The following is a 16822-nucleotide window of genomic DNA, read 5'->3' as shown; positions in this document are numbered from 1 at the left end:
GTCATAATTTCGCAAGAGATTGATGAATGAGGAATTCTTTGGCGTGTAGAATTTGCACCACCGGTTACCGTTTCTTACAACCAGAAACAAGATTCATGTCAGTGATTCATATACTTTTAGCTAAAACAAACCTCGGTCGAATTTTATAATTCGTTGTCGAGTAAAAATTTTCAAAACTCACTCTTTTTGTCTACCGTCCACTAACAAGTACCCCTTCGAAGCAACGTAGGAAGGTATGAGAGTCAGGCATCAAAGAGTAAATCGATTGTGCATGCAGCGCAATTAAGAAGAGTATATACTATATAACGGCATATTTATAAGGGATTAACACACTCGTGCACGAAATTTGTATCGTGTTCGTAATCATAACCGTGAGTGGATACCGTATGTAAAATGGAAAACAGTTCATTGATCGTATGTCGGTGAAGAGCAACACTGGCGATTATCGCATCGCGTAGCAGGATTTGTACGTCGGAAGATAGGTCCGATACGGGAATGGTATGGAAAATTTGCAAAGCTCGTTTACGCTTCTGGGCATAAAGGAAATCGAGCAACTGGGAAATTAAAAATTGGCGAGAAACTGAGCGCTTCGAAAGTACCGTAAATCGGTAATGACAGACTACGGTCTGGTTTAATTTAGTATTATGCTCCGTGTATCAAAGAGAACACATCTTGTTAATAACGCGCAGCGTTAGTACACGTAACAGCGTATGAAAGGTAGCATATGGCGTAACCGATCGAATCGGTTGTGCATATAAAGTGCAAGTAAAGAGAGTACATTGCAGGATATTTGTGAGGGAGTAACACACTCGTGCGCTAAACTTACGCGTAGTATCGGTGATTATCGTATCCGCGTGTATTGTATAATGTAAAATGAAAACCGGTTCATTGATCGTTCCTCGATGAGTAGCAACACCGGCGAATGTGACGTCGCGTAGCAAGGTTTGTATGTCGAACGGGGTAGTTACGGGTTAGTGAAGAGAAGGCTTAGTACCATCCACTGATGTACACCCTCGGGCTCATGTCACGTGCCATACTTGAAGAGAGAGAGAGAACGCGAGACAAAGAAAAAAAAAAAAAAGAAACAATGTCCCACATATCGTCCGTTTTCGAATGAACTACGTGACCATGTATACGCGATTACTTCATACACATACATGCAGGGTTCACAGACTCTTCGAGGCATAGGAACACCGCGCAGCAATCAGGATCTGGAAAGGTTGTAGCATTTCATAAAGGTCGTTGCGAGTCTCACCCACCGGGGTTTTTCTCTTCACCCTTCACTCCTCGGGGTATTGAAATCACCCTACGGCACTCTGGGGATGCATTTAGATGGAAAGTTTTCTCTGTGTATACGGTCACACATCCAAGTATCATCGCGTGCATATGTTTGCTGTGTATCTATACCGCGCTATGAGAATTATTATGGAGACGAACTTTTTTCCCCTGTTGGTTTTCTTTTCTTTTTTCTAGGTACGGAACCTATAAAAATTTTACATCAACAAACAAATGCTTGAACTTTGAACGCGTGACGTCATAAACACATCGTAACGTTTTGATTAAATTTGTGGACATTTTGGTACTGTTGTGTGAATTTTGCAATGTTCGTGTATTGAAATTAACATTCATCGATGGTGGTAGAATATTTTGTATTTACGCCAATTCCTTTTTTCCATAATGAAATATGTACACGATTGCGGTTTCAACAGTTGAAAAATTTGCGTGTCGAAAATATCCTTCATTCGGTGCTGAGTGTACATTTAAAATAGTTTTATCACAAAAAATCGGCTTTGAAAAGTTGAGAAATTATTGATTAGGAAATATTGAATTTTATTGAAGATCGGTATTAACGATTTGTAAAATATGAAAACTTGTATTCAGTATCGAATTACCTCGAAATATTGTTAAATATTTTAATAAATGATAAACAATAACTGAAAATAATCCGCTTAAACAAGATTTTCCTGGTAATCTAGTTCAAATGAATACCCAGACCTGGCTTCAATCGATTTATAGTTATCCTATTTGAGTAATACGTAAAATGACACGTTTTTCCTACATTCTTTACACTATGACTTTGCGGGAAGAAGCAAGTAGTTGCTTAAAAGGCACCACCAGAAAGTTCAAGAATGTTTTTGCTTAGTTTTTTTTTTTAATTAATTTTTTTCTAGACTACCTTATCGAATCAATGTAGATATGACCGATGACACATTTCGAACTGGTAAAACTGGTAATTGTTTTTTTTTTCCATCGACTATTACACAATACGTCGATATTTATTTCTGCTAACGACTCGGAGAGTTTCGAAGGTCAGAAAATATGACTAATTGTAGTACTTATCCGTTTTTTATCAGACCTGTAATTTTCATGTTTTTGCAAATACAAACTTGAGTTGTATGAAAATTTTCAAAGGTACAACTGAACTGCCATTTCACGTGCCATAAACGTATGTGTATATTGTCGAGATTTGTATAGTATTGAATTTTTGATTTAGGGCTGTTGGATGGTCAAAGAGTACAAGGTATATACAGAGAAAAATGTATATCTTGATATAAATCACAAATTTGCATGCATTCGCGTATAGGATACGTCTGGAAATAATCACTCATACAAGGTTGTCAGTTTTTATTTTTGTATTGTATATCAATAGGTATATTTTATTGATATTCGTGTTCATTTTCGATTTATTCATACCGCGCTACTCAAATATATTTGATACTCGTATATCTATAACTATCCGTATGTACGTATGTGGAGCATAAACGTCAACTACTACGGAACACAACGAAAGTCTCGAGAGAAGAATGTGTGTACCTTATACAGAAAAAGCGAGTTAATAAAAACGTGGTAAAATATGGGAAAAGTAGAAAATAAATATACTGTGCGCCGAATTGGTACGAAAAACATATGTTGACGTTGAGTTTATCAATTATCATTTAACACATATGCGCGCGATGTCGAACGTGATGGAGAGAATGCGTTGAAAAATTCATACAGACTACTGCTCACTTTTCCAGTGCTTCTAACATTTCAATATGATTTTTTTTTTTTTTTTTTTTTTATCAATTACGCAAAACAGCTATAAATTAGCGGTAACTAAACTCTCAACACGCCGAACAGAAGAGATCGTTGGTCTGTTGACGCTTAGTTTAAATATAGGTTAATCTTTGGTCATATATTTGAATTCATACTCTAATTGAGTAAAATGTTCAGAGGCTTGATTTGACGTAAATACGTGACGTAACATCAATTTGAAAGACTTGTGTAGATATTGTTGACATCGTCACAAATGAGTTCCAGCAGCGTAGAACATGTACGTGTATCACATCATTGTTAGCGAGAACGCCCTTCCTCCGCAACTCTTGAGAGAGAGTGAGAGAGAGAGAGAGCCTGCGAACCACGTCGGTGACCATCGTGCGACGATGACCCTTTTCGCTCGTATCTCCAACAGGAAAGTAGAGGGAAGTTCTTATATATGAACCGATGCCCTCGTTGCTATTGCCCGAGCGATACTCGGGCATCTGATAGGGGCAGCGGTTAAATGATCCGGATGAGAATAGAGCGAATATAGAAGCCTTTAGAGGTTTAGGACGGGACTGGACAAACAAAACACACGACGGCAGGTATAACGCACCGGGAGTGACAGAGTAAAGGCAAACAACCGGCACGCGATAACGGGTCCAATAAAATCACCCTGCGGATGGTTTTGCGGGTACGTGGCGGGCTGCGTTAAAGGGGTGGTGGGAGGGCGTACCTACGCGCTATATCACTGTCCTAATAAAACAAATTGACGGTTTCACTTCGTCACCCTCGCGATTGTTAGCAGTGCCCGCGAGAGACACCCTGACTGACAAATGAGAAACCGAGGAGGGAAAGAATATGCTGCACCCTTGCTTTATGTAACAGCGAATAAAAGGAGCCCCTTTAACGCTGATCCTGAAGGGAGTCGGTATCGAGGACGAATGTCTCGCGGGTCGCGGGGGTGAAGATAAGATGATCGGGAGACTGCGGATAGACGGCGAGATTTGTTACGCGAGGAGACGTTACCTACGCTTGTCGAGGTGACGGCTCGTTCTTTTGACGTTTGACGGGAATCGCGGGGGTTGCTGGGTATTATTATAGTCTATGAAAATGAGGCGCGGCTGACGAAGCGGGACGGCAGGGGTTCGAGCCCGGACCCCATTACCATCGTCGCTGTAGCTGCCGCGCCCTAAAGGCCATCCGATAATAAAATCTTTCGTCATTTCGTTAAAAGCCACCCCCGTGCAGCGTGTAAGGTGCGGCCACACGCGATTACCTGGGGGCGCGACTTCTTTGTCAAACCAACCCCTAGGCGAATTTCATATCTATCTCTCGCGGGATGAGAGGGAACGAATTAGGTATTCGTTTAATTGAATTCTCAAACTAGGCTATTTCTATTTACGTCGGTGCACAGGGTGTCCAGCAACCGGGAATTCGCGCTGGAATTGCCGTTTTTACATTCACCATCTGAAGAAACAGTTTTTAAAAATGAACCGTCACAATGTCGAATTTTATAGAACGTGAATATAGATTTTTCAGAATTTTTTTAATACGCGAAAAGTCGAAACGTAGAAAAGTCGACGTGTAGAAAGGTTAAAGTACAGAAAGTTATAATGTGAAATTTTCACAACGAATAAGAATACAAAAGCATTTTCAGACGGTTCTACATTCTGATTTTCTACACTTTACCTTTCGTTTTGACTTTTCTGTACTTCGGCTTTTTTACATTTTGAAATCCTGTGAAATACACTTTTGCGTATTTAAAAATTCGATATTGTTACCCTTTTTTCTGATTTCTCTACATTTTTCACTTCACCCGAATTCATCAGTTCTACACGACGTCGAATACGATGTTGTTCAACGCTGATTGTATCACGATAACGCACAAACGTCGTAGAAATCATTATTTACAAATATACGGGAGTTTTTAAAAAAATAACCGGGAATATACGAGAATTTTAAATTCTGATACCGTTGGACACCCTGGTATACATTTTCGCTAATATCACGAGATATGCCGCGGTATCAGATATGTTACGAATTGGAAAATATCGAACGTTACTCATTTATAAAGTATCACTTCAGAGACCCGACTAACAATATCGTAATTTTTAACATCTTGAATGTCTATTCGTGTAAAACTACCTTTCAATACGAATCAAGCTCCAGTCACTTGAAATTCAGTGCCATGCAAGAATCTGGTTAGAGCTCTGAAGTGTTTGTATTGCGAAAAGACTCCTTAGTCACTCACGAGGATCATGCCTACGATCAATGACGACACGTCGGAAATTCTAAACGTAAAAAAAGATGTATGTTAACATTAGTTCGTTACGACATCATGACGAACTTTGCTCACCCTTCCTCAATTTTGCCAACAATATTAAATTGCGTATTGTAATTGTCGCAGTACCGTTTCCATTGATTATCTCGGTATTTTTTGGAAGTCACTCGTGTAGACTCTTTCCGAAATACGCTATTGAGTGTTATCGGAATCCTTGACCGTCCCCAGAAATCGGAGAAGAGTACCTAACGAAATTTTCACATGACCAGAAAACATTTGCCAAAGTCATTAGGGTTTGAAAGAAAAATTTTATTCCCAAAGAAAAGATAGTATGTCCGTAAAAAAAATATTTCCTTCGTTGTGGTTGATCGACGGTCGAGTTTCGACAGCGTTAGATTTGTGACCTTATACACCCGAATAAATTGAAGTGAGTTTCTGGTTTGGGCTTTTAATTAATAAAACTTGGGCAATTTGTAATAATTTGCAAAGCCAAGTTGAGCTACTAATTCAACCAGCAACGTATAACTGTACAGTAAATGCGTGTTCTGATTACCGTGCGTGATATTTGTGACTTTTTTATTTTTATTTTCTTCTTCATTCTCTCTACCTGGCCTCAAGTTTTAATGAAACTAAAAGTAGTTTTTGCCATAGAATTTCATCAACTCTAATGTTCTTACTTTTGCACGTATATATACGAGGTGTGTTCAAACAATAACATGAATTTTGTCATTTTGCGTATTGCAGTAGTCCGATTCGCACGATTTTTTCGCTGTTTTGTTGGTAAATTGTTTGAAAAATTGCTACACTGTGATAGCCATATTGGATATTTAGTCTATTGTGGGCTGTCAAAAAGATTACATGTGTTTTGGTAGGATCGGCGATTTTGCAAATGAAACAGAGAATTTGTATTAAATTTTGCTATAAGAATTTCATTGGTTGTTCTTGACCTTTTGGCCGAAACAACACTGCAATGATACCCCAGCCTCCATATTTGCCAGACATGGTTTCGTGTGACTTTTTCCTGTTCCAAAAAATAAGGAAAATCTTAAAGGGTCGTTGTTTTTAATTTTTTTTTTTTTTTTTTTTTTTGCGCACCTCGTTTGTAGAAACAAATCGAAAAGTAATGTTTTATTTTTCCTTCGAACACAGAGATCTGGGTTTTACCTCACACGTATCAATGTAAGTGATGATAATGACGTGCGCATGCCACCGTAATTTTTCTCGCCAAGAGAAAAAAGAAAAAAAAAATTAATGAATAAATAAATGAAAGCAAAATGAAAAAGCTTGAAGTTGTGGCAGGTACTCGGTGTGACAAGATAAACCGAGTAAACGCGACGTAAAAATTTTAACACTACGTGTGTGTCGTGTATACGTATCTAGAAAGTTTAACCGGGCTTGAAAACTAGATCAAAGCGCAGCTCGAGACTGGCAAGTGAACGGCTTATTCGTGTAGACCGCTTCCTCTTATACCTACGTCGTACTACCGAACGTTCAGACGTTTTTATTCTAGCCGTATTCAGTGCTAAAGAACTTGGAAAACAAGCTGAAAAAGCTCCTCCCTTGCAACCACACGGGCCGCAGTATTAAAAGACCTAGCACCATGAGTTTAAGATACGTGGGACGTACAGTCTGGTCGAAAAAGTGTTGATACGAAAACGTGATAAAGTAAAAGGTACGGAAAGTGTCACTGAAGCCAATTGGTTTTTACATCTAACCAAAAATGTTCTCGTCCGACACGAAAATTATTTTAGAAAACTGAAGTTAAACTGAAAACATGTCATTTTATATTAACAACGTCAAGAAATCAATATTTTTACCAATTTTTTTTTTTTTTTCCGTTTGGTCTTGAATGATCCATCACGCTTATTTTATTCAAAAATTAATTCCTGCATACATCGTTCAACTTGAATTTTAGGCAATAATAATGGACTGCTTGATAAATTGTAAGTTTATTATCTGTAAATTATAATTGTTGTATATATGGAATTTTTTCTTCACCGACCGACGCGCTGTAAAAGAATATCATCCTAGAATATTTTTACAGAATTCATTTACGAATAAAATAAGCTGTATTGTTCATTTGGAACCTGACGAACCGAACGAATTTTTCAGTGCAAAATAGCAGAATAACGCGATTTCTCTGACTCGATTAATAACACAAGGTGTTTACACTTGAAATTCAGTGTGTAGTATTATTTGTGCGTCATAGAATTTTTGAATTATATTCAAATCGGTAGATTACAGTTGCACTTTTCAAACTTTTACATTATATATAGTTATACTTTTATAGGTTTTTTGTTTTGACATATTTTTAACCTGTTTCTACGTCCCGTACATCCTTGTCATGAATAAATTCCATACTCATATTGTCGGTCATTTTTCATGAACTCGCTATGTAGACTAGCGACATGAACAAGGATTCAGAATTCTTAAATTTCACCTCAATTGAAATCGCAATGACGTAACGATAATTTGCGAGCCAAATTTTTCAGTTATTCTACGATTCTAAAGCACTTCCCGTCTCGATTTTCGATTTCACGAATCTCCCGTTTCTCAGGAGAAAAAGCCTCCAGCGCAAGAACAACGGTAATTGAAGTAAAAAATTAATTTCCTACGAACAGTAATCATCAACTGCCGATGACCGGTATCATGGAATAAGTTTGAAAAAACACAAGGCCGTTTATCCACCTTACTAACTTTCTCCGTTGGTTTGAAGTGACCGAGTCCTTTCCAGAAAAACAATACCAGCATGACAATGAACAATCGTGCACCGGTTCCTTTAAAGTCGAAAGGTCCGGACCCACGAAGAGCGGTAAAGTTTTTGAAACGCCCTGTATTCGGTACACGTACCTCCGTATACCTATGCCAACGGTCCAACCAGGTGAACTAACGGTTCGCACTCGGTCTGCGGTTGAGTAACGGGCTTCGCGTCGCTATTAGTTGTACTTTTATTTCACGTCTCGAGGTCCTCGAGACACTTTATCATCGTTCGACATGGTGTTGATACTTCACCGCCTTGTACAAGTATCGCCAATGTCCTTCCGCGCAATCCCATCTCACACCGGTTGCAGTACTTTGACTGCCGGTTCGTCCGTCTATCAGGATTTAGCATCGGTACGCACGACTTAGGTGAAAGTAGGTGTGTATGTACCTCTCAACGAGTCAAGTACCCCGGGTTCGGTAACGATGTCATCGCTCGCACTTGATAAATGTGTCGTTGAATTTTGACAAAGCTCCGAACACCTCTTTCTGACTACCGTTCGTGCAGGAAACGTGAAACCAGGAACTTGGCTATCATTCGAACCGGTGAATACTACACTATAAAAAATAGTGATTGTAAAATTGTCTCACGTTGGCCGGTATGGACTGCTATAGAACAATTATAATTACAGTAAGTTCGGAAATTCAAGATCAAGATAGGGTTGGGTTGAGACCAAATTATAATGAGTAGAAATCCATGCCGCATTACTTTTACAGCGAGTTGATTTCCTGTGCCTCGAAACACTCGTCACTCCTTCTTCCTTACCCACCTTGAAGGTCTTCCTCAATCGGTTTATCGCTCATCTTTTGCTGCGTGTTCACGGTGCATGCGGAATTACGCGTACTGTGAAAGCAGCGTGTATCGCGTTCGCGGAGGAAGAAAGGATAGGATAGGATAGGTAGCTAGGCAAGCAGGCAGGCAGTCAGGCAGGCATATCCCTCGTCACTCCTCGCAACGATGCGATGGTGAATTTGTACGGTGGTACCGCAATTGCGAGGATGGCGCAACCAACCACCACGGATTGTCGGGGAAGGTGAACGTACGATGGGGGTCGTTGACCTTGCCCGGTGCCTCTGCCCCTCTCGGTGTCCCCTTCGTTTCGTTCCTCCGCCACTCGACTCTTCTTCCGGCATCGCGGAAACTTCTGAAAATTCTACGTTGCCTCAGAAGAAACTTCGTCGCTGCTGAGCTTTTTCTCGCTTCTCACTCCATTTTCTTCCATTTTTTTCATTCGAGAAGGAGAGAGACTGAATTCGCGACGAACGTCGGGGAGGCATCATCCTGAAAAAGAAAGGAGACGACTCTCTTCTTGATTTCGTGTTTTGTTGCGTTCTTACGTAACAATTCCTTTTTTACTTTTTACTTTTTAGTATTTTCTTTTCCTTCTTTTTTTTTTATCACCTCTTGTCCCTACCTTCGACATGCTGCTGCTCGTGGTTTTCTAGTGCAGCTCGCACAAACTACTTGTGTTTATCGTCGTGATTACAGTTTCGGTGCAGTACTTTTCTTTTAGCTTACTCTTCACCTTTTAGGAAATTACATGGCTACGAGTACTTTCGAATTTTTACTGTTTTGAGCCAAAGTTCCGACTTTCCTGTGTGACGCCTTATTTTAATCGAGGATAGAAGTTATGATGCTGTTTAGTTTGGTTCTTAATTCAGCTTCGTCTCAAAAGTAGATGATGAATCTTTTGGCGATTAAATTCCATATTTGCATATTTACCTAACTAATCATTCATTAAGCTATATAGTACTTCTAAGCTATCAGCAAATATTCACTTCTGTAGGGGTTTGTAATTCTAAATTTATAAAATCCTATTTTCTATCTGTTAACCATTACAGAATAAAATTGCCTTTTTTTCAAACGGAAATTCACGCAACATACGTGATATTTGACGAGTAGTAATTGAGATCTGGTTATTACTATACCAATAACAGTGCGCCAAGCTCAATATTTGATAGGAAATAACAAGTTCCAGGGGTTGAAGCCCGAAAGAAAATATGCTGTTCAAAAAATTACTGTCACAAACTTGTAAATTACTTAATTAATTGGACGTGAAACATGTTGATACGGTGAAGGGTAAAAATTCTCTGTGTAGTGCAGCGATAAGTGAATTTGATTGAGTTTCAGAAAACTCTATCCCATATTGAAATCCACATCATTCTATTTCGTATGCCATCTAGTTTTTTGGGACTAAGTATCAACATTTTTGCTGTAATAGCAGATCAATTGGGTTATGCATTTGCGGGTAAATCACATATCTTGTTGAGCTGACTGAATGGCGACAACTAATTGTAAATGCTTATCTTTCCCAGACAGACAAGCGTAAACAACAAACGTTGTTCATGTTACCAAATCAGTTTTCAAGAAACTTGCTAGTGGAAAACCTTCAGTCTCTTTTGTAGACAAAAAAAAAAGACGTTGAATTTACCAAATATGCAGAAATGCAGATTTAACCGTACAGTGTTGACAACAACTTTTTATATCGTTTTTTGTTGTATCAAATAACATTTATTTGAAAAATTTAATAAGTATTATTATATGTTCAATACTATGAGTAACCGATAGAACAAACTAAAGATTGTTTTCTCTCATTTATCTTTCCAGCAACTCTTCCGCAGCCAACAACAAGCGGCGACACCCCAACAACTTCAGCTGCTACAGCAGCAGCAGCAGCAACAACAGCAGCAACAATACTTGGCAGCATCTCAAGCGCAACAGCAGCAACAACAACAGCAAAATTTCCCAACTGCTCCTTACGCAGTAATCAGTGGGCAGGAGCCTTACGTAGGGGCATTGATCACTGGAGCACCACCTGTTGTTCCCCAGTATTATGGAGTCGCACCTTGGGTCTATCCAGCAGGTCTCCTGCCACAAGCTCCGCCACAAGCCGCTGCTCCACCACCTCCGAGGAGACCCTTGACACCCTCTTCGGCTGCTGCAGCTGCTGTCGCTGCTCAGGACACTGCAAACAACTTGGCTCAAACGGTCAGTAGTACGAATATTTTCTTGTCTTGACAGACGTGAGTATTATCATGACCAAAGTATTGTGCCATTAAAGTGAACTATGTTAGTATGAATTGTGTGGATGGTTTTTTTTTTTTTTGACACCTCGCCATGTCATCATCGTTAAAGTCGATAGTACTGACTTACTATTTTATTGAATTTCACTATTTCAGTAATGAGTTTTGTCACGCTACTGATACTCTTTCATACTAACTGGACAGTAGTAATCATTTTTTGTAAGGGAGAGTTCATGGCTAGTCGCTGCTTACTGCTTTTAACCATCAACGGTAATTGGATGTTAGGCATGATACACAGAAAAGCCCCAAATTAAAATGGCTTGAAGTTTTTGTTGGGCAATAAACATATTGTGGTAAATTTCGCAAACTACTTTTTAATCAATCTTCAAATTGTTTGTTTGATGAATATATTTTTATCATTTTTCCGAGCAAATTTTTACTCCTATCAAACCTGCGCTTACAATGATAATGTAACTAGTTCTAAATAGAAATACCAAGTTATTGCTACAGTAACAAAGGACCGATGGATGAATTTCAGGTTCAAGGACAGTATCAGGTGATACCTGCTTACTACGATCAAAATGGATCAATTGTTATGGGAGGCGTTCGCGGACTGGGATCAGCTGCAACTCCAATGAGATTAGTCAGTCCAGCACCTGTTCTTGTTAACAGAGCACCATCTCAACCTCAGCCAGGTCCTCCTGCGCCTCCACCGCCTAGTCTATATTCACAACCAACTCCAACATCGCATAGCAATGCAACACCTGGAGAGTGTTTAGGTGAGCAAAACGGTATTAGGATTCATAAAAGTCGTGACCTTTTGAAGAGGATGTTGAAAATCGTTACTCTCTTTCGCCAAGTGCTTTAAACGCGCTATTAATTTTTCGTACGTTAATAACTTTACTGAAAATTACCAATCATCCACAGTCTTTCGGTTATTCAATTACCACTGAACATTCTATGGACACTCAAACAAAGACGATGCAAATTTTTGATAAGTATTATTATTTTGAGTTTGCATGAAGAACCTGTTTAACCTGTAATTTGAGCTAAATCAAATGATAAGTTCAGTTTATGGATGAAATAAATTCAGTAAACGAATTCGAAAAATTTTGGGACATGCAATGAGAACGCGTGTAAAGCACCACCTTAAAAATAGACTAAAATATTGAAACAACCTGATTGTACAGTGGAAGTGGTCAGGGTATGTAAAGCAGCCGCGTCAAATGCGCACCATGCAATTCTTTTTTTTACTGTATAAAATGCCTCATAATTGTCCTCCACAATCCTAACTCCTCTCAATGGCTCCTTGTTTTTTTTTTTTTTTTGTGTTTTTTTTTTTAGATAAATCGTCCGCTCACCTTATTTCTGATTATGAAACTCGTTACATTCCTTAAGAAAAATATTCACTTTGTGTTTACTTCTGCCAGTCTGCATTTCCGCTTTCCATTTGATTCGTTTACATCTTTTTTTTAGGTTCTTCAATCATTTTCACACATTGATCGGAAAGTACATTACTCGTTTCACTGACTACATTTTTATTGAAAGTATATTTACTATTATTTTGAATGCATTTGCCGTAATTGAAGTAGCTCAGGCTGGAGGAAATACAGAATTTAATTCCACGGTCGAGATGACTACAAGAGTAATAAACTATAATTCCTAGATAACTTTGCCATTGACATTAACATGGGCATCCTCTTCAGTCAAGCTCATACTGCATACATTCATAAAATCCTTAAACATTATTTGAAATCTATTCTTAATTTTTATTTATAGCATCAATTCAGTTTACACGTTATTGCTTGGCTATGTTTGTCCTAATTCTTTCACTTACCGAAATGAAATATTAAACATTCCTTTGATCCTGGGATCCGTACATCATGTGTAGTAAAGTCGTTATAACCTGGTGCCAAATGTTAATTTACTATTGTTCACCGATTCGTCAATGTTCATCGTAATCAAATCATCAAAACTTTGTCTCATTATTTCATTTCCCCCCATCCACTTGAGGTTTTTGTATAATTATTTGTTAGCTATGTATATGTGTCAGGGAAGTTTATTTGGTATTCTTCTTTATATATCATGTGGTTTGATTTCTTATTCAGAATTAAAATTAAATTTATAAATCACCTAACACATGATGTTCAAAGTGTCTTCACATGACACAAGATATTTTATACATTTTCCGTGATGTTCATTTTGTCAATATGACCGATCTTAACTCCGTGTACATGAACCACAGAAAATCACAACTGTCGTTGCTTCTGGATATATTTTAAAGGATATAAAAATTATTCAATGCTATGTTACTTGGTATCCAGGCATCTTGAAATTTTGAAGATTTTGAATAAATATCCAGATATTCGCCTAGTTTTAATTTTACGTAAGAAGAATACCTTGAACATTCTACTTGCGTCATGGAAATTCGTCAAAAAATTTTCTATCATTCTCTTTCATGCTTCTAGTTTTTCATAATTTTCGGCGATTAATTTGTACACTCTGACAAGTGAGTACGATTGGTGAATACTTAAAATTTTTAGACATCCTCACTATATACCATCCAAATATCGAACTCAATTTCTAACAAGAATCAAACTACACACTATTGGTTTCGTGCATAAGAGTTAACAGAAAAAATAGTAATTTTGATGTGTATATATACATGTACATACATATATTGACAAGCACGCCCTGTATTAATAACATTGTGTCTAATGTAAATTCGGTGCTGAAATAGCTAATAACAGGTAGCAGGTTGGTAACGTTGCTAATTAATTAGTGAACTAAGAATGCGTGTGGTCTGGGGGCTTTTGGTGCAGGTCTGGCGTGCAGTGCAGCAGCTGCAGTGGTTCAGGCACAAGCAGTTGCCGTGCAACAAGCACAACAACAAGGCTCTGGATTAGCTGCTGGCTTAGCAGCACTAGGGTATGGTGGATCCCCGCTAGGTGCGCTGGGGTCTCCCGCCCAACTACAGAGTACAGGTATGGCTGCATTTACAGACAGAAAACGGATTAGGGCTGCATGGTGATTTCAATTTTCACAATCAATGTTCTCCCATCGGACACGCCCATTTGCACATTTTCCACCATTTATATTCCCAAAAACTATATGGCTGCATTTTTGTGTATTCGATATGTTGGACGATGTCAGATAATAGAAACCTATCACCGTTTGTTCATAGGATTAGGTCTTGGAGCTTCATCTACTGGGAGAAGGGATTCCTTTGATAGAAACACGTCAGCCTTCAGTCCAAGTCTCGAATACAGTAGAGCTAAATGGCCTCAAAGCTACGGCGCACTTGGTAAATAAATTACTAACTACTTGTTATCATCTACTCTTTAATCATGTTCTAAAGTCATTATTCATGTTCGGCGTTCTTGTATCATCCAGATTTTTGTTCGATATATTAAACTGCAAATATGTGCAAATTATCTTACCATTGATTAATGAATGATGTAATGTTTCTATGAAAAACTGTGGCTTATCATCTGAAGTGATTTTACGATTTTTATCAATCAAACGGGAACTCCACTTGATGTCGATTTAATTTAGTTAGTTTTTTAGATGAATGTACAACAGAATGTTATCCATTGTAACACTTGACAACGACAATTATCATTTTATTTGCGTAGGAACAGTAACAGCATCGCCAAGTCCTCTAGGACTATCTTTGACGCCACCGCCGGCTCTTGGAGGTTCCTTGGGTGGATTGGTAGGAGGTGCAAGTCGTGTGTCTGCTGCCCCTGGTGCTGAGGCCAAGTTTAGGGCCAGCGCAGTTCCTGCTTTAACAGCTAACGGTGTTTTTGGATCTAGTAGCTCGCTCTTTCCAACTTTGGTAGGAAAACCTGGGCGCAGCGGAGCTACTGGAGTTGGAGATAAAGGTGCTGGCGGACGTTCTCGTTTGCTTGAAGATTTCAGAAATAATCGGTAAGTTTTCCAACTAATTGTGCAAATCATGTTTTTCTGTTTGCGATTATTCAGAAATAAAGGTTTTAAATAAAATTTTATCATGCTTTGATCTTTGCAGGTTTCCGAGCTTGCAGTTGCGTGATTTAGCTAATCACATTGTGGAATTCAGCCAAGACCAACATGGCTCAAGATTCATTCAGCAAAAACTAGAACGAGCATCTGCTGCCGAGAAGCAGCTAGTATTTCAAGAAATTTTGGCATCAGCCTATTCCCTGATGACTGATGTATTCGGAAATTATGTTATTCAAAAGTTTTTCGAATTTGGTACACCCGAACAAAAATCTACTCTTGCCCAAAAGGTGAATAATAAAGTCTTATACTTACACGTTCGCCAATTTTTTCGTAGACTATGTCTTCATTCTAAACTGATGCCCATGAATCTAACAAACTATCGATAACAAATATGCGAATTGAACAAAGTGTTTCGAACTCCATGATGATAAATATGCGTGTCAGCTGACCGTCTCGGATGATTATTCACAAGGAAAAGATCTGAAACTCATAAAATCAATAAATTGTCTCACAATTTACTCATTCAGGAATATTCCGTGATATGTAATATTTGCATTTCCAGGTCCGTGGTCATGTGCTACCATTGGCATTACAAATGTACGGTTGCCGTGTTATTCAAAAGGCGTTGGAATCTATCGGCCCTGAGCAACAGCAAGAAATCGTACGCGAGTTGGATGGTCACGTTTTGAAATGTGTTAAGGATCAGAATGGAAATCACGTTGTTCAGAAATGTATCGAATGTGTCGAGCCTCGCGCTCTTCAATTCGTTATCGGAGCTTTTGCTGGACAGGTATACTCCTTGAGTACTCATCCTTACGGGTGCAGGGTCATTCAGCGGATCCTCGAGCATTGTACTCCCGAGCAAACCCAAGGGATCTTACAAGAACTTCACTCTGCTACGGATCAACTTATTCAGGATCAGTACGGGAATTACGTTATCCAACACGTACTTGGTTAGTACTTGTTTAAAAATGTTTCTTCAACCCTGGAAAACTGTCATGAACCTTAAAATGCCAAATTCTATGAATATCTTGGTGAAATAATTTAAATATTTGTGGATATGGTTTTTGTGAAACGGCTTTGCAACTCACATTTTCTCATCGAAAGATCTGAGCGAAATTTCGAATAAACTTATGGTAGCAAGCTGATGTAATGTCTATAAATTTGAAGTGAGTATTTAGAAATCTATAATCAGTGAATTCAGTAATGATTTTTGTTTCGGTGCTTATTACAGAACATGGAAAACCAGAAGATAAAGCTCAGTTGATTGAAAGTGTTCGAGGAAAAGTGTTGGCATTATCTCAACATAAGTTTGCCAGTAATGTGGTGGAAAAGTGTGTAACACATGCTACAAGACAAGAGCGAGCCGTGCTAATAGAAGAAGTTTGCGGCTTTAATGACAAGTGAGTTACTTTAATTTTTCATCGTGAAAAACATTTCGAGAACCACACAATGCTTTTGAATATCGCAGTACGAACAATCATGTGACTAAGATCAAGGGTTACTTATTTACTCTCAAAATCAGTGTTTTACAAAGTAATGAGTATTATTATCTACAAAGTTAATTCCTGTACAAATTTATCTGAAGAAGATGAAAGTATAGGTATATGTTTTTATATTTGTAAATTGACAATTACTAGGGCTGTGCGGGTTTTCCGAAATCTTGGGAAATAAAGTTCGGGTTTGAGACAGGTTTGTATCGGATCGGATTTTTGACGATCCCGGAATGGTTGGAAAACCCGTGATTTTCGG

At 38.5% G+C, this 16822-nt stretch overlaps 1 protein-coding gene across 8 annotated transcripts in view; it reads left to right on the top strand.

Annotated features, from left to right (window-relative positions):
* Positions 1 to 16822, top strand: part of LOC124181623 (maternal protein pumilio) — a 106535-nt gene that overhangs the window by 80111 nt on the left and 9602 nt on the right. For 7 of the 8 annotated variants that reach the window (XM_046568347.1, XM_046568345.1, XM_046568344.1 and 4 more), the window contains 8 exons: positions 10671 to 11051; positions 11625 to 11865; positions 13909 to 14070; positions 14271 to 14390; positions 14722 to 15016; positions 15117 to 15357; positions 15633 to 16023; positions 16305 to 16473. In XM_046568347.1, coding sequence (XP_046424303.1) covers positions 10671 to 11051; positions 11625 to 11865; positions 13909 to 14070; positions 14271 to 14390; positions 14722 to 15016; positions 15117 to 15357; positions 15633 to 16023; positions 16305 to 16473 — 2000 coding nt within the window. The remainder of the gene's footprint in view (positions 1 to 10670; positions 11052 to 11624; positions 11866 to 13908; positions 14071 to 14270; positions 14391 to 14721; positions 15017 to 15116; positions 15358 to 15632; positions 16024 to 16304; positions 16474 to 16822) is intronic. The other variant, XM_046568346.1, reaches the window with a different exon arrangement.

Source organism: Neodiprion fabricii, chromosome 4 (genome assembly GCF_021155785.1).
Source record: "Neodiprion fabricii isolate iyNeoFabr1 chromosome 4, iyNeoFabr1.1, whole genome shotgun sequence".
Taxonomy (NCBI): Eukaryota; Metazoa; Arthropoda; class Insecta; order Hymenoptera; family Diprionidae; genus Neodiprion; species Neodiprion fabricii.
This window is presented reverse-complemented; position numbering and strand designations above follow the sequence as displayed.